Here is a 21,218-nt window from a genome sequence, read left to right on the forward strand (position 1 = left end):
GTTTTTCTGTCACTTTGGAGAAGAGACCAATAGCAACATTTAATGATTCACTAGATACAGCTGAGATGATAGTACATCTTCTGTGAATCTGTGTCAGCTACCCAATGTATTCAGCTCATCTCATACACAAATAGCAACACATTGCATCAGAACAAGCCTTCTTGATCTTTCAATGTTGTAATGCTGTTCCACAGGCCAGAGAAAAATACCAGTTCCAAAAAAGAAGTTTCCTCAGATAAACATCTATTGGGTTGCTTCTTTTTTTACTTGGTTTCAAAAAGAAGAAACCCAGCAAAGGTGGAGAAGCGTTGATGGTCCCCATGGAGGGCTCCGTTTCCCATTCGCAGCCAAACTTCATCTCCCTTGGCAAGTTTTAGCACTGCACTGTTTCCTGAAGTGTCTGCTTTCCCTTTTGATTCATAGCTAGGGATGAATATTTTAACAAGTCAGCTTTTTGTTTCTCAACAATGATTAAACAAACAACTTAAAAAAAAAAGAATCCAAGAAAGAACATTGTTATCCTGCACAAAACTTCCTTGAAAGGTTTGCCAACATTTTTTCAGCTTTACGAGGAAATTTTGGCATCTTTCTGCATTTGATCTCCTGGTCAAATTTTGCACCTTACTTCACTGCATCATTTCATTCCTTTTTGAAATTCTGGAAGTTTAACTTAACATATTTTTTTCCAGGGCATAGGAACAAATTCGTTGTTTAAAATAAAACTCCGCTCGTTCATCACAACAAGATTTCCTGCGATACTCTTTTTCCCTTGGATTCATTCCAGCTAATTTTAAATGCCTCCAGGTCAGGAGTCTCACGTGAGCTGAGCCCCTGTGCTCCTGGCACAGGCGATGGGCAGAGAAAGGCAGCTCACTCCATCCTGAGGCCTTTCATTGGAACGTAGATACATTTGATGTGGGCTAACCTGCTGGCTTTGCATGAGTGTTGGTTGCCTTTCTTCCACCTGTTGCCTTTTCTGACATCAATGCTGCAGGGGAAAAAAAGTTGAGTACTTTTTCTTTTGCAGGAAAGATCTACTGGGGATGAAGTACCCTTTGGTGGTGCTTCAGGTGCAGCTGTTGAAGAAACCTGGACAGCTTAAATGAACCTGCTGCCACCTTAACTGCCTAAAATCCAGTGTGATCAATCTAAGCTTTTGTGTCTGCTTATTCACACTCATGAGACAAGCTTGGTTTTGGCATCACACCCCTGGCTGGCACTAAAGAAATAATATTTTTTTCAAATATATATTTTTTTCAGATATCCATTTGGCTACAAGCTCCTTGACCTGGTCCTTATAGAATTTGATAAGCTGGAAGTGGACCCTATTCTTGATGATCCTCCAGCTAACATAAAGAATTCAGAAACTTTTTATTCAAAGTGTGCTAATGATAACAAAGCCAGTAAATGGAGCACCTTTGCTTCTTACTCATCCTTAGTACTGCAGTTTAAATGCTTTCCACCTTTAAAGTAAATTGCTCTCCCCTAATCTTTAACAAGACTGTAACTAGTTGCTGAACACTTCGTTATGCCCTTTCTCTGACAGGCAAAATGAGGATGAAGATATATTTTAGCAGAATGACAGCATGTTACCACTGGACTCCAACCTTGACTTGCAGTGCTAATTCATTTCCCCTGAGCTTTGAGGAACTTGTGATCAAGGATGAATTTTAGGTCCAGGATCTGTGGGAGGTATGATCCAAATTTGCAAGTTGAGGAGGGCAAAATACAATAGTTTTTCTTTGTTGGTTGTTTTACCCTACAGAATTTCTTAAAAAAATGAACAATTTCATGTTTCTTGAAATGTGAGCAAGGTACCGCATCTGTGCAAACACGTCTCTTGCATTAAAACCTCCTGGCCCTTCACTTACCTATATAAGCTGAAAACTGTATTACCATTATGCATCAGGTACACGTACACTTCCTCCACATCTTCATGTTTCATCATATTGAAGGTGAAGAAATACACCCCTGAAAAGATTACCAAATACAGTGTGTTTTCTTCATAGAGGGAGGTAATCATGCTACAAACTTGTGCTTCTTGCTTAGAAAAAAAAAACCAGCTGAAGCCAAAATTACCTTCCAGTTGTCAGTGGGTATTTTGCATCTGCTTATAGTGTGTGAAAATCTAATTCATTTTTATTCTGCATATGGCAGGGGTTCAGCCACATCCTGTTCCAGAGAAATGACTGTGTTTGAACATGGCAGGACCACTCATCTCTTCCTTCTTACTGAAAGGTAAATTTCCCAGAGGCTGAGTCTAGTGGCCCTTCTCTCACCTCTTTTTCCTTACCGTCTTGCTCCTGCCCTCTCCCAAAAGGGCAGCCTTCAGGCCAGCCAGGGCTCAGCCTTAGAGGCTGTCAGACAGACAACATGTTGCCCAGGCCAGGCAGGGCATGAGTGGTTTTTGCATCACCCACTGCTGCTCACTTGACAGTACCGCATACTGAACAATGCAGGCATAGCCACTGGTTTCTCTTCTTGCACAACACACCCTTACCATCACCCTTTTTCTTTCTAACTCTTTCTCTGTCTGAAAAGTGCCAACAATGTTGTCAGTGCAACCATGTTATGTGTCATGAGCTCTACAACACTCCCCTGGGTGGGAAGACAAGCTCCTCATTTCTGAACAGTATGTCTGTAGCATTGACCCTGCAATGGGAGCTTGGCGTTTGCATCAAAGTTGTTAAATCATTGTGGGTCAAAGTTTTTTGACATCCACATCTACATTAACCTCAAAAGGAAACAGCTGTGAGGACATACACCGCTGTCAGTAAGATGTGCTACAGCAAACTTGGAGGGCCTGACTTTTATTCATCTAATGTCATTTCCCATAGCAGTGAGTAAATTAATGGCGGGGTGAGAAAGGCCAAGTGAAGGAAGGTGGTTTCAGGCTTTGCTTAGACATGGTTTTGGTTATGGCCCTGCCTCCCCCACCTCCCGTTGTTGTTCTGGCGCCACAGCTGGTAAGATGGGGAATTGATGCAGTGGAGAAATAACTCAGGAAAAAATGTAATGCCTCATTTCCAGCCACACATCTGTTGCAGGCCAGCTCGTGGCTGAACAGGCATGAGGGAAGATGGGGATGAAGAGAGTGACTGGAGGCAGGAGGTGGACGAGGCAACTGTGAAGCTGCTGATGCTGCAACATGAAGGCCATGGTTATCTCATCACAGGGGCTAAAGGTCTCAAAGCAGATGGTCTTGCTCCCTCCCCAGCTCTGGCCATGCCTCTTCCTCCTGCCTTTGTCCCAGCACTAGTCTCACTGGCTGGCAAGCCCTCTCTTGGCTTGCTTAGTTTCCAGTCTCTTTTTTCCTGAAAGTAGGTAGCAAGAGCTATGCAGACTGAGCCTCATCAGTGCCTTGTGCACAGCCAGTTAACTAGTTTCTCATCATTATTGACCACACTTCTCCCTGTAGCTCCCAGAATTGCATTATTTGGTTTTGCAAACACTCACCATTAACTGGAGCACCAAATCTCCCAGTCATGACATCAAAAAAATTCCCAACGTTGGTTTCAACACTGCTGAAGATGATCCCACTGTTCTGGTTGCTGAAGTGAGTAGCCATGGAAGCCATGAATGCGACCTGCAAAAATGCAGTTCTTATTCAGGCAGTCGTTCATGAAATGCACATGTGTAGAGGAATTAGCTACAGAATTTTTTCATGTATTTGCGGTCTGTTTATTTTCCTGCCAGAGATGTTCTTCTAGGGCCTGCTCCAAGGCCATTAAACTCCAGTAACAAACTCCCATTGAATGAAACTGGAAGAGGACTAGGTTTCTTACATTCAATTGGACTATTCATGACTGTAAAAGTAAGTGTATGGGCAAGTGTTTGCAGGTCAGGACCTTCATTTGAGATTTTATTTGCTTCTAAGTCTCTCTAGAATGATGCAACAGAAAACTGGCATTGAAATAGATGGTGTTTCCAACAAAAGTGATTTAATTAGTTTTTATATATTCCCCAATGCATTTGGACTGGATATTGCTTTTAACTGAATGTGTGGAATAAATAATGATCGGTAAAATCCATACACATTAGTGTTTCTTACTAACTACCTTCAGAGATAAATTAAACATTTTTATTAGAGATCCTCTATAAGTGCAGTTGCTGGGACTCAACATTCAGTGCTTTTCCTCTCTTACCAGTTGCCCTGTACCCTCAATCATGACAACAGAGAGTGGTGGAGACCAAAACAGGAAACTAAGAAAGTGAAAACTGTGCTTCAACTTCATGGTATACTTCTTGCGATGAGATGTATTGGCTGTGGAAAAAGTTTCATAGAAAAGTGCAAAACCTCCCACACTGGACAATTCAAATTACCCTCATCAAGATACCAGGGAAAAACCCTGCCAGCTTGCATGGGCAGGGAGGGAGGTTATCTCTTCCGTGAGTCTGTGATCCCGATCCCCCATCTGACTGTCAGTAAAAGGGCTACAGGCAGAATTGCTGCACCTGGATGCCAGAAGGTCACATAGTGACTTGACATTTTATCTCTCTCTCTTAACTTCTTAGATGAGAAGGCTTTAGTTACAGTTGTTACTGCCCCTCACAAAAATGACATTTTTCGTGAGATTCCAGCTATACTGGTATTAAAAAAACCCACCCCAAACTTCTTTTGATGTCAGATCCAAAAGTGAACAAACCCAAAACCGGCAAAATCAAATGCAAGTCTGGATCCAACAATGGAAATCATTAGCCATCTGCTTAGAAATTTGAGGAGCTCCAGATGTGAGCTGAAAGCTTGGACTGATTTTCCTTATCCCTGCATGAATGCATTTTCTATGACGGCAAATTGTTAACTTCTTGCTTCTCAGCCAGGATCACATCAAAGTTCATCATGTGTTAAAGGAAAGCAGCTGCAATGGCAGCTTGATGGAATTTATTGCTTTTTGTCTAGATTCCATTTCACATTCTCTTTGACCCCATGCTACTTCTCTTGGGCTGATCAGAAGAGTTGAAAAAGATGTCCTTTCTCTCTAGGTCTCATTTTGAAATAGCAGATCAACATGGACATACCAAGTCTTTCAAAATAATCCTGTACGTAAACCATTATTGGATTCAAAAGTTTTTTCTCCTCTACCTATCCCTGCTCTAAAATTCTTAAGCATGATGTTAACAAGAAATGATACGCTATACTGTGTAAAGAATTTTTAAACACGTGTTAAAAACAGTGATGGAATTTTACTTAGAAACAGGTGAGCTTTTGTTATTCAACCTCTTTCAATATTCAGTTTTTAATTACATTACTGCCACTATCTTTATGTAAGAAAAAAATGCTGATAGCTCATTTTAAAATTGCAAAAGGATTTATGTTGAATGTAATTACAACAAATTCATTTTCAAGATATTCAGCTATAGTGTCAATTCCAGTTAATTATTTAAGAATACTAAAATAATTCTACTTTATTACAAAAGTCCAGTAATTTTAGAAACTATTTTCATTGTGAATTTTATTCTGTGCAATTACCCTGTCTTCATACAACTTAAGAGTGGAGAATTCAAACATACACAATGCCAAGAACCACAAAGCCATTTTCCCACAGTGCACACGTTGGTTGTACTGTTGATTTTGCTGTTAATTTGCATACCTTTTACAAGGATATAAAACATATATGAATGACTGTTGTTGGGAAACAGTATCCTTCAGTTAAGGTGTAGATCCGTAAATAGACCAGAACTTCAGTTTTCCCCATAGTCAGAGTGTTTGGAAGTGGGATTTCTTTTTGTGCATGTTTGCTATATCCCACTTTGTCCCTTCAGTGGCGAACTTGGTTTGGGGGGTACAAATCAGATGAAGACTAAGACACTTCCATTGAAGTGTGTCTGTGTGAGTGAGGATGCAAACTCACTTACAGCTTCTGGAGATCTATATACTCTGTGGTATGTGAAGTCCCATTTGCCCAAAAGCAGCAGTGACTGTCAGATTAAGCTGAGTTGCTCTTCTAGATCCTCAGTAATTGTAATAGGAGCTCAGATGCTTCCCTCACATGTAGGTTCTCTGAAGCTGAATCTGACGGCAATCACTGGCCCAAACACACCTTGTGCCATTTGACATGCTTTAGGATTCTGCCGCACGGGGCTGGCTGATATGACCTACAGAAGCCCCTTCCACAGTGGCAGCTGGAGACCAGGAGGGATACATCTTGCCATGCATCTAAATCTTGCCTTCAGCATCTTAGCTGCACTACATCATATAGTCAAGTCTTCCTGCTATTGCAGATGAACTGCTCATATATTGCTACACTGCAGCATACAGTGTGGAAATTCTTAAATCCCCTTTGCAACAGCAACCAAGGCTCTTAGTTACCCAAGTCCCATTTACTTTCAGTTGCCTTAAGAACAGGACTACACCACGTCTCTGCTGTACTGCAGGTATATATATATATACATACATAAGCTCTCCGCCACCTGCCAGATTCCTGGGACATGAAGAAGCTCTAATCCAAAAGCTACAAGTCTATGCCAACACAGTGTTGAGCCCAAACAAATATATCCCATCCCTCAGCAGAACTTGTAAGCTCAGGCTTCAACCCATGTTTTAATGCTTACCTGGCTTTTGGGTAGTTCATCCATAGGCAGAACCTACATGCTTCTCAACATATTTAAGGTACTTATATAAAAACACAGATAGCTACTGAGGGGTATTTTTCAAAACCAGAGGACTTCTGGCTGCACTCAGAGGTTTTGACCCAGTACTTTAGGAAGTTGCATACATATGCTTCTGAGAATCTCACAAAGCCTGACTAACCTGAGAAGCATGGGCCTGAGTGACTCCTTTACTCTTTTCATATGCCATATGAAGCACAGTTATGTATGTGATACAGCTTGATAGAAAAATTATAGTCCCTGCTAATTCTCCTTTAATGACCCAGATACTGGCTTTCTGCCCTAAAAGGGAACCATTTATGTTTCTTCCTGTCCATTTCTCAGCTGGATTCTTACTCTAAGGAAAGACTAAGCCCTGATGTCTTTCTTTTCCAGGAAGATTTGGCAGAGCACATTTGTTAGTCATGACAAGAGCTATATATGTCTCTCACTGTATTAATTTACAGGGGGATTTACTTCTTAAATATCTTACAGTAGTTAGGTGCTGTTTTTCGGACAAGAAAACCATAACTTGAGAAATGCTGCAGCCAACACAAGCCAGAGATTTTGTACCTGTAGTTCTGGGGGAATCCCAGGGTAACCCTTCTCGCCTTTGGGTCCATGATGGCCACGCTCTCCCCTCGGTCCCATATCTCCTTTGTCTCCTTTCTCACCTTTGGCTCCTTCCTGGCCAGTTGCTCCATTATTTCCATTGTTTCCATGATTTCCTTAAAGGAAACAGAGCTTTATGTTTAACTTAAATAATTTCATGTAATATATTTTAACAGATGACTGTGACAGGGTCCTTTTCCACCGGTTTGCAACACATGGACTTTTCAGTACCATAAAGCCCAGATTGAGCTGTGATGGATAAGAAACAGCTGTGTGGTTAAGCTGAAGGTGGAGGTTTTGAGGAGCAAGTTTCCAGAAGGACGTAGATTGATGTTTAAGAGTTAACCCTTATGCTATTTTGGTGTTGCCATATAAACTGCTGATGTCTCAAGTCATTGCATTGTTGGGGAAATGTGCAAGGGATAAGACCCCAGAGATTGTGAGGCTCGAGGAAAGTGAAAGCCCCTGCCTATTGGCACATACCAGGTAGCCTGCATAAGCACTCTTGCTTTTCCTTTTGTGTAAAAACTTATTTCGTCATAATTTAAGCTAATTAGGATAGGCTAAGACAATTTTTATTAACGCTTTGCTATCTTTAAAGCATGTCTACACAAATTAAGAATGGCTGTAGCCTTAAACTAGCTAAATGACCTATCTGTACCAAAACCTGGAAAGTGTGCATTCTCAGGCTGCTGGTTAGCTTGAAGGGGTTGATTGTTTGCATGTTCCTAGATTAAAGAAAGACAAAATTTTTGTAATGATGGCTTCTTGTAAAAAGGCTCATTATAAAAACACGTTCCTGCATCTGCAGTGTTACTTACTTCCTGATGTTTGCTGAGGAAATTACTGAGCAAACGTCTATGCGACTGACAAAATTTTAAAGTTGGCTAGAATAACTGAGCAATTATTATGCCTAACTGAAACAAAAGCCTGACCTTTCAACTAATTACTCAGGGGATTAATTAGTGTCATCATTGTTCTAATTCTACCTGAATTGAAATTAGATTCTTTGCCACTCTGCTTGTTGTCTGTTTAGTCACTCTGGTTACGAATTTACAGGAAGAATGGTGGTGTTTGAGATCAAATCTAGTGATTAAGTGATTCTTCAGAGTTTTTGTATTGAGAAAAAAATTTACTTCAAAAAAGGAAGCTAAATGGTGGAAGAAATTAAGCATTGTTTGGATAGAGAAATCAATAACTTAAAAATAACAAGAATGATCCTTCATGTAAAGCCAGAGCTACTTCTGTACCAGTTCAGAACAGAAGTCTGCAAGCGACATTTGATTCAATCAAGGGAAAAGCAGTTGTTGTCATTCCCCCTATGGGCACGATATGAAACGCAGCAGATGAAGGAGACAGAGAAATTCCAGGGTGCAGAAGGTTGCTGTCAGCTATACGTTTGTGGCATTCTGTGGTGACAAGAAAGTGTGACTGCGATACATCCTCGCATGAGGAAGGGGCAAAGCTGGAACTGGGCCGTGCCCCAGTATGTACACTGCAGCCTTGAAAGAGTGGGTCTAATACAAAGTTGTGTCCTGCTTCTAAGAAGCCAACAATTTATTAATACGTAATGCAATATTTCTGCCCAAGAGGTCTCACCATTAGATTTTTCTTACTTGTATAATGGTCAATGATATTTCTATAAAGGGTTGATGCATGAATGGCTCACAGCAGCCTAATACCAAATATGCCTGTGACCTTATTTTGCCTAATACCCAAAATATGGCAAAGTAACAATTTATTTCAGTATTTTGCCAACTGAAGCTAGTTCTTGAAACACTGCATTCACTCAGATTTAACTTCGTAACAGTCAGATTTAAATGTTACTGTAAACCGTTTCTACCAAAAATCACTACATTAATTTTTTGTGTGTATGGTTATGTCAGGTCTGTTACTGTCAATACATTTGTGAGGCAGAAGAATTATGAAGTTGCATTTCTATTGTGATAACAGAAGATGTAAGCTTTTGAAGATGAGATAAATCTGTTGGTAAGTGACATGTTCATTTACATTATACGTCTGCTTTAGGAATGGTAATTTTCAAATCCTTGAAGGTACCTGCTGTAGCAAACTTATACCAACATGCACCTAACTATCTTTTTCTCTTCTCTAGGCTCCTCTTTCTCCATACCAATTATCAGATCAAAGCATACCCTTTTCCTGTGTATCCTGTTCTTCTGTATGCATTTTTAATGGAAAAAAAAAGTAATTTTTATTAGAGAAGAACAGAAGAAAGAAGGAAAAGAAGACATTTCTATGAGAGAATAAAAGCATATGTGTGTCTGTAAAATACTGGCTAGCAGTGTGCTAGATGAAAAAAAGCTCCTGAATACAGTACACAATAGCATAGCTGGATATTCAAAAGTGATCCCAATAATCAACTCCAGGGAGCAAGTTCTTCCAACTTTAATGGAAGCTTCATGCTGCTTCAAGAAGAGAGACCAATTTGCTCTAGAAATGTAATAAGATTACTTTCAGTATGAATTTGTGAGAGCTAAATTTTAATAACAAAAGCGTTTTCAGTGGAAAAGACTTTAGAGTCTAATTGAAATGCTGTCTCAGAAATTATAGAGAAACTTATTCCTGAATCTGTCCCCAAATACTGATGTTTTGACCATTCCCTGATGTTTCATAGAAGAGCCTGTGATTTATAGCCTGTAACTACAATAATAAAAAAATGAATTAAACTTTGTCTTTACCTGGCATCCCAGGGGGCCCAGGAGGTCCTGGGGGCCCTTGGTAGAGTCGAACTCCAAAGTCACCACGGCAGCAGGAGCTACAGTCTGGATTCTGTGGTCCGGTCTGTGGGGGCTAAGTGCACAAAAGTAAGCTTTAAATAGCTCATTCATGGAGGGCATCAATCATATGCATGTCAGTTACAGGGTCTTCATTATATTTTCTCTGTTTATATATTTGGTAGGTTTTCAAAACACTTCTTATCTGGGCTGAAATCTCCCCTAGTTGTCCCTGAAGATGTTATTTCTGGAAGATTTAAGGAAATACCCCTTCGAGTGTTCTAAGACCTATATGAATATTAAAAAAACAACTTGTCCTGTCAAATAATGAGGATTTTGAAAGTAAAATAATACCAAGTAATGAAAGTTAGATGAATATTTCGGTTAGCTTCTTATCCTGCTTTGCACTAATCCCACATTTCAGCTGACCTTTGTTGACAAACAAGCCTATGTACAACTAGTGGTAGGATGCAAGGGACTTCATCTGACATTCAGCCATTAACTATCCTCTACTAAACATAAATAAAACTGTGTTGGACATAAAAAATGTCTGTGCAGCATATTCCTCTTCATGGCCCCAGACTTGCATATTTACAGGCCACTAAATTTGGGAGAACCTAAAAAAGTGCCAAGATACATGACAAAAATTTGAACTGACCAAACCACCTGGTGTTAGGGGCATTTGATTATTTGTAGTTGTGGGTATGTAACTATGAAAACCTGTTTATATGCTGAAACTAATATAGCAGCATAAATAAACTAATGACTTTATTATACACAGCTCAGCTACTGTAATAGTAGTTTGATAATATCTTTGCTTCAGTGCTATTCTTTCACACATTATTGTAATTATACTAATGGCATCTCATTCAATCCTGGCCGGATTTTGTAACTAGGCTTTTGCGTTGATCTTGTGGTCACAAATCCTCCAATGGGTCAGCTGAGGTAGAGGTCCAGGATTTGATTTTATTTCCCTACCTCCTTCTTATTTCTCCCTCTTTATTTCTTTTCCCTTACAATTCTTTGCTATTATCCTGAGGTGCAAACCTGCAGTTCTTAAATTCTGGAGGGGGATAGTTACACCAATCCAACTACTACTTTTCTCTAATCATTCCACTGTTTGTTTTCCTTTCCTTTCATTCCACTCATCTTTATCATCCTCAAATTACTTGCCTAATGCAGACCTGTTGGTTTAACAGCAGAAAACTAGCTGTGGTTGGGATGGAAGCTGCCAAATGAACATATAGGTGTGCTGTATTCCTGTCACCAAGGTCATCAGCTGGCTTCATCTGAAACACTAAAGATTTCTGCCTGTGTTTTAACAATACCAAGTCTACAATCTACCAATACCTACATCCCTAAAATTCATCAATTTCAAGAGGCTTGGGAGTTTATGTTTATGGATACAGAAAACCCCTTCATGCCACCAAAATACTGCAGTGCCTCTGATGGGACAGACACTTGCCCTCTCCAGCTGGAACCACTGATGCTGGAGCTACCATGGGAACACAGGCTGACCTGACAGCTCAGCAAATATGCTTCATATTCAAAGAGTTATGGAAATGTTAAGACTTGCCAATGGGCAGAAAGGCTTCATATTTATGGGGTTTTGGTCAATACTGTGCTTTTCACCTTAATTCTGGGTAAGGTCTATACTTTATGAGAAAAATGAGTTCTGCCTGTTGGACTGTCTGTTCCTGGAGAACCTGTCTGTATCTTTCGTGCTGTTTTGTCTCTCCCAGTTGTTAGGAAGAACATAAATTACAATCACCAGACACACTCTTTAAAGCTTTCCTAATATGAGAGAAGAAGTAGCCCTGCTTTCAGCTCATTTTCAGTCCCTGAAGCAGAGACAAGTACAAGAGGACTGGAATTGCACGAGCATTTTGCACCACCTGAAATGCTCATGTTGAGTGTTGCACTGAGATTCAAATCTCCAGCTCTTTCTTGATAGTGGTTCATATTCATGTTAAATAAGAAGGCAAACTATATACACACCTGCCAAGAGAAAAGAAGTCATATCAGCCTAGTTATGTGCAAAAACTTAGAACTCTGGATTGTAGGTAAGAGAAGGCATGAATCCAGCAAACTAGACCACATGTTTTTTTACCCAATGCACTGAAATCCTGAACGACATTATTAGCTAACCTGCTATGTTATCATAAAATAGATACTAGTGCTGGTCATAACCAAATACTATTTGGCATTACCTCTCAAAAAACTCAGCAGGTTATTAAATGTGAAATGAGGCAAGTCCTGCCAACCTAGTTGTATGAGAACAGTTCCACTGACTTAAAAATAACTACTTATGCAAGTCATAAAGTAGTATTGACTTATTATCTTTACTGATCCTTTGACTAGGAGGAAAAAAATGTTCACAGTCAGCTGCCAAGAACAATGAATATTCAGGATAGTCTTTTAATCTGTAAAAACAGAGAACTTCATGAAGAGTACATTTAAAGGAAAAACCTGTTCCTAAAGTAAAATTACACTCAAATGGGACAAAGAGATTAATTACAACCTACTTGCCAAAGGTGTCCTATGCGGCCATTTGCACATAAATTTTATCACACAATTAATCTTTGGCATTGCTCTCAGAACATGACTATGATTTAGGAGTTTGTGAAATGCATCTGCCACATTGATATCCTAATACAGATAGAAAACTGGAAATATTTCTGAGGCTATTTGCTGAATTTCCTATGATTTAGTATGTAGGAGGCACTTCTAAGCAACAGATGGTCTATAAAATTCCCTTAACTTAAAGATGTGAACGAACCATAAGTGGAGACCCAGCTCTTTTTCACTCTTCCTGATTAATTTTATGTGTTTCTGTTATATTGTCTAAGACAATGCAGAAGATGAGTAACGTACGTGCACCATTCTTGGCTCCTGTTCTGAATGCAAAACAGCATGTCTCTGTGGCCACTGAGGCCCTCCATGTCCCTTCTCTGGCAAAGAATTAAACAAACCAAAATTGCCAAAATTCAGGGTAAAACACCAGTAGGCTGAGGGGTACCTGAAGGTTTTCAAAGAGTAACCTGAAAAGGAAAAATGTGGCTGGTATGGCTCTCCCCAGTCACTACAAGTTCTTGTGCTTGAGAAATGCACATTATATTTTATGTAAGTTACCAGCAGTATGGAAACTGGCCTTGTACCTAATGCAGCAAAGATGAATGCTATTTTCTCTGTTCCACAACAGGGAATGGGACCATTAAAACACTTTAGCAAGAGGGTGAAATTTTTCAGCCAGAGCTAAGATAACCAAGAAGGTAGGGACTTTGGGTTGAAACAGCTTTCAGATAGCTCAAGGGGAAGAGGGGAGTTTGACATGAATTAAAACATGTCTGTGCCACCTTTGTTCCTCCTCTGCCTGGAAATCCCTGGAGTCTGGAGATGGAAAAATACCTATTGCGTCAGCCACTCTGTGATGGATCATCCCTGTCATGCATCTGCTAGTGCTCTATTTCATTTCGGTAAGCCAAAAGTTGCATCATTTCCCCAGCAAAGATTGCTTCTTAGAGAGGGTCTGGCAGGTAAACGACTGCCATCAGCTGTACTCACTCGCCAGGCTCAGTTTTAATGTCACAGCCTCTTCCCCCAGCAGGCAACTCCAAATATGTTGCATTAAACTCTGATGAAAGACACATGCACCCCAAACACAGTGACACTTTCTGTGAGGGAGAGTTTGACCCCTCAAAAGTTGTAATTTTGTATTAAATCTGGTATTATCTGAAATTATGCTAAGTTAAAGGGGAATCTTATTTAAGTATCAATAATACACGGTCTGTAGTATGCAGCTGCAGAATTCTCTTTGCAGTAAAGAGGTACACACACACTAGCTGGCTCATTGGACTATATGCCTGATGGTTTACACTGTTTATATACTGCAAGTGCAATTTGACATACCTACAGTTAAATATCTATTTTGCTGAGTGCACTGGAGGAACATATAACTCCTGCCCAAGACATATGAAATGCAAAGCACTATAAAATTTAAATACAGGGACTATAGTGGTGTATTAAACCTATTCCCATACTTCAATGTGTTTCTGTTCTTCAAGCCTAGGACAGGATTAAAATTAAATCTCCTCTGCTTATCATGTAGGTTATTATTCAACACTTGTCTGCATGTCCATGATTTTTGGAATCCAAAATATCATAGTTTGATCTGGAAGAGTTTTAAAAAACAAATTATAAAAGGTGAACTCAAACATTTGTATCAGCAATAGGAACAAAACACTGACGTTCCTGTTGTTTCTAAAAAGCATCAATCAAGAAACATTTCATTTGAGTGGAATTTTGTTTTGCCTAGTGCTGGAAAAAGTTTCGTCTTCTGCCCTTCAGATTTTTCCTTTTAAATTTGGAATGCAATATTTTATGTATAATCAAATTATGCCATTTTCCCTTTGCTGTGAATTAATGACTATAATATCTAAAATGCCATTTAAAAGGTATAAAAAGATTCCCAGGTTAAAATGCAGATACTACAGATGATTTAGAGTTTCATTCTGAGTCTTTTTTCCTCTGAAACTGTCAAGTTGATATATATTATTAAATCAACTCATTACATTAGCATCTGGTTTTTTCAAGTTATTCCTTAGAATAAATTTTTTTGAACACTCACAATTTCATTATGTTTGTCTCAAGCTCAAAAAATATACTTTATAGACATAATTTTCAGGTAAAGCTATTCTCTGCTAATTGAATCTTTCCTAATACCTCTATAAATTCTGTAATCTTTCTTCATATCCAAATGAGTTAGCAGAATATAAAATTTTAATATATTAAATAAGTAATACCTTGAAATAATTAAGAGACTATGTATTAGAATATATGATTGCACAGGATCAGAGTTTCAGCAAAACAAAGGGCTGCTGTCTATGTTGAAACCATTGTCCCCAACCACTGCTGGTTCTACCAGCTCATTAAAAGACCCTATAAAGCAACCCAGCAAGATACAGACCAATACACACCTTTAATAAAAATAATTTCATAAATATATCACTAGTAATCTTAGCAAAAAAAAAAAAAAAACTCATTAGCTTTAAATATATCTTTAGAAGATTAATTCAGAGTACCTGGACTCTATCTGAGGTAGTCAGTTCTACATCATCTACCTCTGGTCTCAGGACCTTTTGGTCTGTAGAAGTGCTATTATCAACAGTCCACTCTATAAGTTGACTCCGCTGTTTCAATATTTCCCTGCTTCTGGAACCTTTATGGCCAGTCTGGTGGTGACTTTGCAATACTTTGGCCACTGGTTTATAAGATCTTCTGCTCACCTCCATGTATTCATCTTGACACAGGCAAAATGGAAGAAAAAATAAAGCCAGTAGATGCCAACTGATGAAATCCTTCTCTGCCATGTTATTCAAAATAATTTTTCAGGAGTCCAGCAAATGCCTTGCAGAAGGAGAACCTCTTTGCTGCACCAGGAGTTATGTGGTCCTTTCAGCTTTTCCACTAGTAAGCCTGGCACTGAGACCAGTACCAGGTTTTATACGGTTGTGTGCAATAAATAAAACTGAAAATGCCAAAGTGACAGGATCCTTCATCCAAAATCAGTCATGCTCCTTTAAACAAACCAAGCATTATTCACCACTTCACCACCACAAGGAAAATTGATTTGTATGCTGGAAATGACCACAGCATTTAACGGACTCCCGTGGTTCCTATTTGGGGGCATTAAAAAATGTAGCACCTTTTCTTTGGCATGTTTTTGTTTAAGTGTGAAAAAATGTGATGGAAATGGAGAACATGTGGCTAATGGTTTACGCTCCTTGATTAGACATGGAAAGGCTGTGAATTCACACTCTTAAATGTCTTTTGGACACAGTCACCTTCCTTATTTGCCAGGAAATTCACACACACAACTGCGTCAGCCCAGTCCGAAAAATCCTTCCAAGAGCAATTAGGAAACAAAAGCACAAGAGGAGCTTTTGCATATGATCCTGACCCAATGGCTGTTTCTAACTATGCTTTTCATTCACTAAAAGAAAAATATTGAATTTCTGTCTGTTGGCCAACGGTGGAAGGAGACTGGGTAAGTAGCTCTGAAAAACTGGGTTTTTCACAGAGCCCCATTTCTCAGCATTAGTTCAACCTACTCAGCCAGGCAGTATTTTTTCCCTTGAGTTCCCAGTGTTTTCCTAAATGCAACTGCCAAACCAAGTTTTATATCTTCACTGCCAAGTAAATATAAATTTACCAGGGGCTTATTTCAGACTAAAAGAATCAAATTATATATGTATAATAATATCCTTATTATATTTTTTGAACCACCCACTAGTATCCTCTAGAAAGTCACAACTGCAGAATGCAGTTCTGCAAATGCATACACATCCACACGCACACCCAACCTTCCCAAGAGCAAGTATATCCTTGGCCTGTGAGAAACACTTCACCAGTACATGGCCACAACAACGTTACTGAAGGCATCAGTCCCAGGGAATGGTCCCTGGCACAGCAATGTGATGGACTGGCTCACACTTAAGTTGCTCAAGGCTGACCACCCTTCTTAGCATTTGGCTGGGGCTCCTCTGTGACCTCTGGGGTGCTCTGTGGCCCCAAATTCTACCATTTTTTTTCTTTCTTAAATTTTCCCTTTCTGTTCAGTTGCCTGATGAAATGTGAGGGTTGTAGTGCAAGGTACTACAGTGGACGTTTGTAGAGCACGAGGTTGAGGTTGCATGTCCAAGGATGAGATGTGAGGGAACTGCAAGTGCTGGGGGCCTGTTGGGATAGTGATGAAGGTTTCGTCCATCCAGAAGGTAGTCTCTGAAGCTAATGATCCACAAGTATCACTCAGGCTTAATTTTGAGGGGGTAAATAGTGCACTGCAAAAGACATTCTGGGAACAAACCAGGATGTGACCAGCTGGAAGGCCAAGACCCGCCACTGAAATGAGGTGGTAAGTTATTCAGTAATGTAAAAAGCCTTAAGCATATGAGCATGCTTCAGCAGCAAAACATAACACCACAGGCACTGCTAAAGAAGGGAAATGAGTTACATCTCCTAAAATGCCCCAACTTCATTGACTGCAGCTGCAAGGGGCAGCCATCATGTGTCTTCACTCCCTGGTGTATTACTGAGATGGGGATGAAGAAACTAAACCTAATCTTAATCCTTGTGAAATCATAGGAATCCCTGGTTTTGACACCAAGTAAAGAGAATAAGGCTCAAGCAGCAAGGATTTTGAAAGGTGCTGTGGCTTTCCTGTCTAAATGGAAGGTGAGCCTGGAAGAGAGATCTGTGATGTAAAGGCTGTTCATTCGAACCCTTGTAGATGCTGGAAGGGATGCACAATCGATGGTTGCTGAATGATGGTGAGAAAGCACTCTCTGTTTTATATTCAAGTCCTTTCCATGGGAGACAGCAGGGCAAGTCATGTCGCAGGGGGAGGTGCTGGCTGGAGATGCAGTGGAGAGAGGTGAGCAATGCTCAGTCGGGGTATGTCTGCTGGTGGCACAAGCACAAAGGGTGTCAGCGTTGGCCTGTATCCAGCCACTTGCTTGGTGATTTCCTATTTAACAACCCACAGAGAGGAGTGTGGGGCTGTGCCGTTCTCCCAGAAAGGCAGGGCCAGCCCCCACGGACACGAGCTGAGCCAGTGCAGGGGCAATGCTTGGGACTACTGGGAGCAAAAGCAGCCAAGGGCAGGTCTTCCCTTTTTCCTCTTCTCCACTGGCCAAGCGTGGTGTAGGAGCAGAGTCCCCAGCTGCTGTGGGCTCAGGGTTTCCACCCTGAAGGCAAATAATGACCCGCTGCCTGCAGCACCCCAGTTGTCTCAGCAACAGCCCCAGGAACAGGGATGGCTCCTGGTTGTCTCAGCCCACAGGCTTGCCATACAGAACTGTGTCTCCTTGCTTCATGCTTTTGTTGTATTTATCTCCATTATTTTGAAGGTCTAATGGCAGGAATCTTAATTCAATTTCAGTGAAATCTTGGATTCTCAAGCCACATGTTCAGGATCATTGAATAAAACTTCATAGATTAGCTCTTGAGCCTTGCTTCGGTGTATAAATATTAATTAACTAAACAACCTTGCAGAAGAGGCTCTTTAGCCTATGCTTTATGACTACTGAAAATCCTGGTTTTAAAAAAATGCAAATATTCCAGTTATTTCACTGGGCAAGGAGAGATGGAAAGGAATTTACTGGAGAGTGAAGCAAGATTTCTGAAAACACAGTTCCAGATTTTGGAAGCTGCTGCCACCAAAATGGGGTTTCTTTTTCAAGTAGAGAGGATTTTCTTGGTAGGAAGGGAGTCTGAAAACCCTGGACTCTGTAAAATTGGGAATGACTCAGAGACAAACATTAATTTATCTTGGCACTTAATAATTTGATTCAGCAAGTGCTGGGACAGCACTGATGTTTTCAGCTGCCGTTAGGGCTTTCATGGCTTTCCAAACCCTGTTCCAGGAGCTTCCTGTGGCAAATGTTTCCAACATGAGTAATGAACATCCATAGCACCCATGTCCCAGAGGGAGGAGGAAAAAACCCAGAGATTTGGGCTTCAAAGCCCCCATCTATCATTTCATGCAAAAGCTGAAACAAGCATGTTTCTTGGCAGCTATTAGAAAGAAGAAAGATTCCCTTCCTCGCTTTCTAATAGAGTCCACCTGGTTCCTACCCATCACTGCTCTGGTGGTTTGGTGCTACACATATTTTTTGGTCCAAATGAATAATAGACTTTAGACTTTGCTGTTTTATTTTCAATCTTTTGAACAGAATCTGTTCAAAATCATCTGCAGAAATATTTTCTGCCCATCATTCTCCTCTGTGCTTTTAGCAAGGAAAAACTGGCCCACAAAATCATCATCTACAGGCAGAAATTTTGGACTCAGAAGTAAAAAGCAATGGAGGAACTGATTCTGATTCTCCATTCTTGATCTCCAAATGGTCAAATACACTTACCCAAATGTGTGAACTGAATCTAAAGTAATAGGACATAAAAATAGCAGTGCTTTGAATTAACTTTGTACTTAAATAAAACACTGAAAATGCCTCATGTTGAGAAGGACAGATCCTACTGAACTGGAGACGAGAAAAGGACTGACATAAAAGGTTTGGCTTTGCTTTTGGTTGTAGGGCTGGCATGCATTGCAGGAGTGCCGACAGAAGATCTAACTCCCTCCCTACCTCTTCGCTGTGTGTTTGCACACGCAGCATCACCCTTCCAGCCTTTGCCAGCTGAGCTCAAGCACAGCTGTAATTACCTTTCCCCTGTTGGTCTCTGGCAGCAGGATATGCCTCTGTCTGGTAATCAACAGCTCAAGATGAAGTGAAACACATGGATCTGTTTATGTCAGATAATGAGATATCAGCTAAAATGCAGTAACTGCTGGGTGAAAGCTGCTTCCCACCTTCCCTGCAAGCAAAAACTCTGTTCTGGGAGAAAGCGGACTCTTATTATTATGTTAGTCATATTGACATTGGGAAAGTGGGTTACTAGTGAGGCTATTATGCAAAAAGGCAGGCCACTGTCTCAAGAGGCAACAAAGCAAAATGATTACAATTTTTTTTAAAAAGCCCGCAGTGGCCCAGGGAGGCTTGTATCCATAATTAAATGTTTACAGTTCCTTCACTTAGAAATAATCTTGTTTGCAGTGATAACTCCTCCATACCGGACACAGACATAATCTGCACCTGCAATTTCACAAGCATTCCCCACTGAGCCACGCTGAGAGAGCCAGGCCACAGCTGAAGGGATGAAGGCCACCCAGCACTGTGCCACCACGATACTCCAACCACCGCCAAACTGCTGGCCCACTGTAACTCTCTGGGCTCGTGACTTCCCTGGTACGCTCCCAGACCTGCTCTTGTTGGGCTGCCTGCTCCCTCGACCTGGATGGCACTTCCACCACTCCTGCAGCAACGCAGGCACAAAGCCTCCTCTCTCCAGTGCCAATGCAAAATGCTGGGCACTGTGCTGCCCTTTGGGTCGCTGCTGCAATGGACAGACCCCTCAGTCCTCAACGTGGCTTTGAAGCCTTTTCCCACCTCTGTGCTGACCAGTGTGAACCCACAGGAACAACTGAGGTATTTTCATTGAAGGCTTCTGTGATCTGCTCCTTGTTTCTGCAGGAGTTTTGGTCAGTAACAGGGATTCAGGCAAAACCCACCACCTTTCTCCCTGAGGGAGCCTCCAGAGATGGGCCACCAAGGGAAAAGCAGATTCATGGGGCCTTCCAAGCATTGTGCACCCAAAAAAGGCTTACAGTCACAGTCTGTGCAATGTCTTATCCATGGTTAAACATTTTCCTTCTCCCGTAACCCACTGCCACTGAGCTCTGCAGATGGTGACGGTGCAGTGAGTGCTTTGGGCATTTTGTTCATGACACCCAAGCTGCGCGTAGTTTTGCAGCTACACCAGTTCCCAGAGGTATGTAGCAGTGAGGTGTAGTTTGTGTTTTCCTTTACTGGTTACAGGAAGCTATCACTAGCTGTTGGAGGAGGAGATTGGGGCAGACCCAGCTCCATTACTTGGCTTCTGCCCTCACCCAAAGCAGGTGAGTCTACAGAAGGGTCTGGATCCTCCCTAACTTTGAATTTTCCATCAATCAGGAAATCCTCTTGCCTTGCTTGACACTTGCGTTTTCTTTCCAATATAATATGAGAGCTGGGGCTGAGGTCCTGGCTTTCCATTGCCCTTTACCACCCCTTGGGCCCCCACAGTTTGCCCAGGGAGGTACCCTGGGGTGATGTGCTCCAGCAACCTTGGACTGCCACTACTATCTCATCTCTCCACTTTGTACAGCCTAAAACCCATCTTTCCCACTCTCCATATGCCTAAACTAAGGGATCCCCTAAACAAAAGGATCATCAATGGGCAGAAATTCAGGCCTGAGCTTCCAGCTACCAGAAGAGCTCAGTCCAGGTGATCCTCCAAAACAATGCACAGCCTCCACCAGCTCATCTGCACAAACTCTTGCTCCAAAATACGCACTGGAGACACAGACCCCTTCATCCATCAATGCCATTTGCAAGGGTCCGTGACAAACTGCCGGGATCAGACTGTCGACAGTCCCAGACGGGGTCAACAGTCCCAGACAGGATCGCCAGGTGGTTTATCCAAGTCTCTTTCAAACTTGCAGAAATAGATTTCACAGTGGTGATAGGGCTCAGTGGTGGAACAAATAATGCAGTGTGATAAGCTTTTTCCAGTCTGCAATGCATCAATTATCTGTCTCTAATTGAACAGCCAGAGCACAGTGACTTCCAAGAAAGCAGGGTGGGGAGAGAACAGACACGGTGCCAAAAAAATAGCCGTGGTCAACAT

At 41.1% G+C, this 21,218-nt stretch overlaps 1 protein-coding gene across 2 annotated transcripts; it reads right to left on the minus strand.

Annotated features, from left to right (window-relative positions):
• Positions 1-263: 263 nt before the first annotated feature.
• C1QTNF3 (C1q and tumor necrosis factor related protein 3) lies at positions 264-15,404 on the minus strand. 2 transcript variants are annotated; one of them, XM_010563982.1, is made up of 6 exons: positions 15,221-15,404; positions 9,900-10,011; positions 7,162-7,316; positions 3,457-3,586; positions 1,872-1,971; positions 264-423 (listed from the first exon to the last, which is right to left on the minus strand). In XM_010563982.1, the coding sequence occupies exons 1-6, from the start codon at positions 15,302-15,304 to the stop codon at positions 264-266; spliced, it is 741 nt and encodes a 246-aa protein (XP_010562284.1). In that variant the 5' UTR covers positions 15,305-15,404. The 2 variants fall into 2 exon arrangements, with proteins under 2 accessions (XP_010562284.1, XP_010562283.1); XM_010563981.1 differs by having other exon boundaries at positions 15,017-15,391.
• Positions 15,405-21,218: the final 5,814 nt, after the last annotated feature.

Source organism: Haliaeetus leucocephalus, unplaced genomic scaffold (assembly GCF_000737465.1).
Source record: "Haliaeetus leucocephalus isolate CR32 unplaced genomic scaffold, Haliaeetus_leucocephalus-4.0 Scaffold174, whole genome shotgun sequence".
Taxonomy (NCBI): Eukaryota; Metazoa; Chordata; class Aves; order Accipitriformes; family Accipitridae; genus Haliaeetus; species Haliaeetus leucocephalus.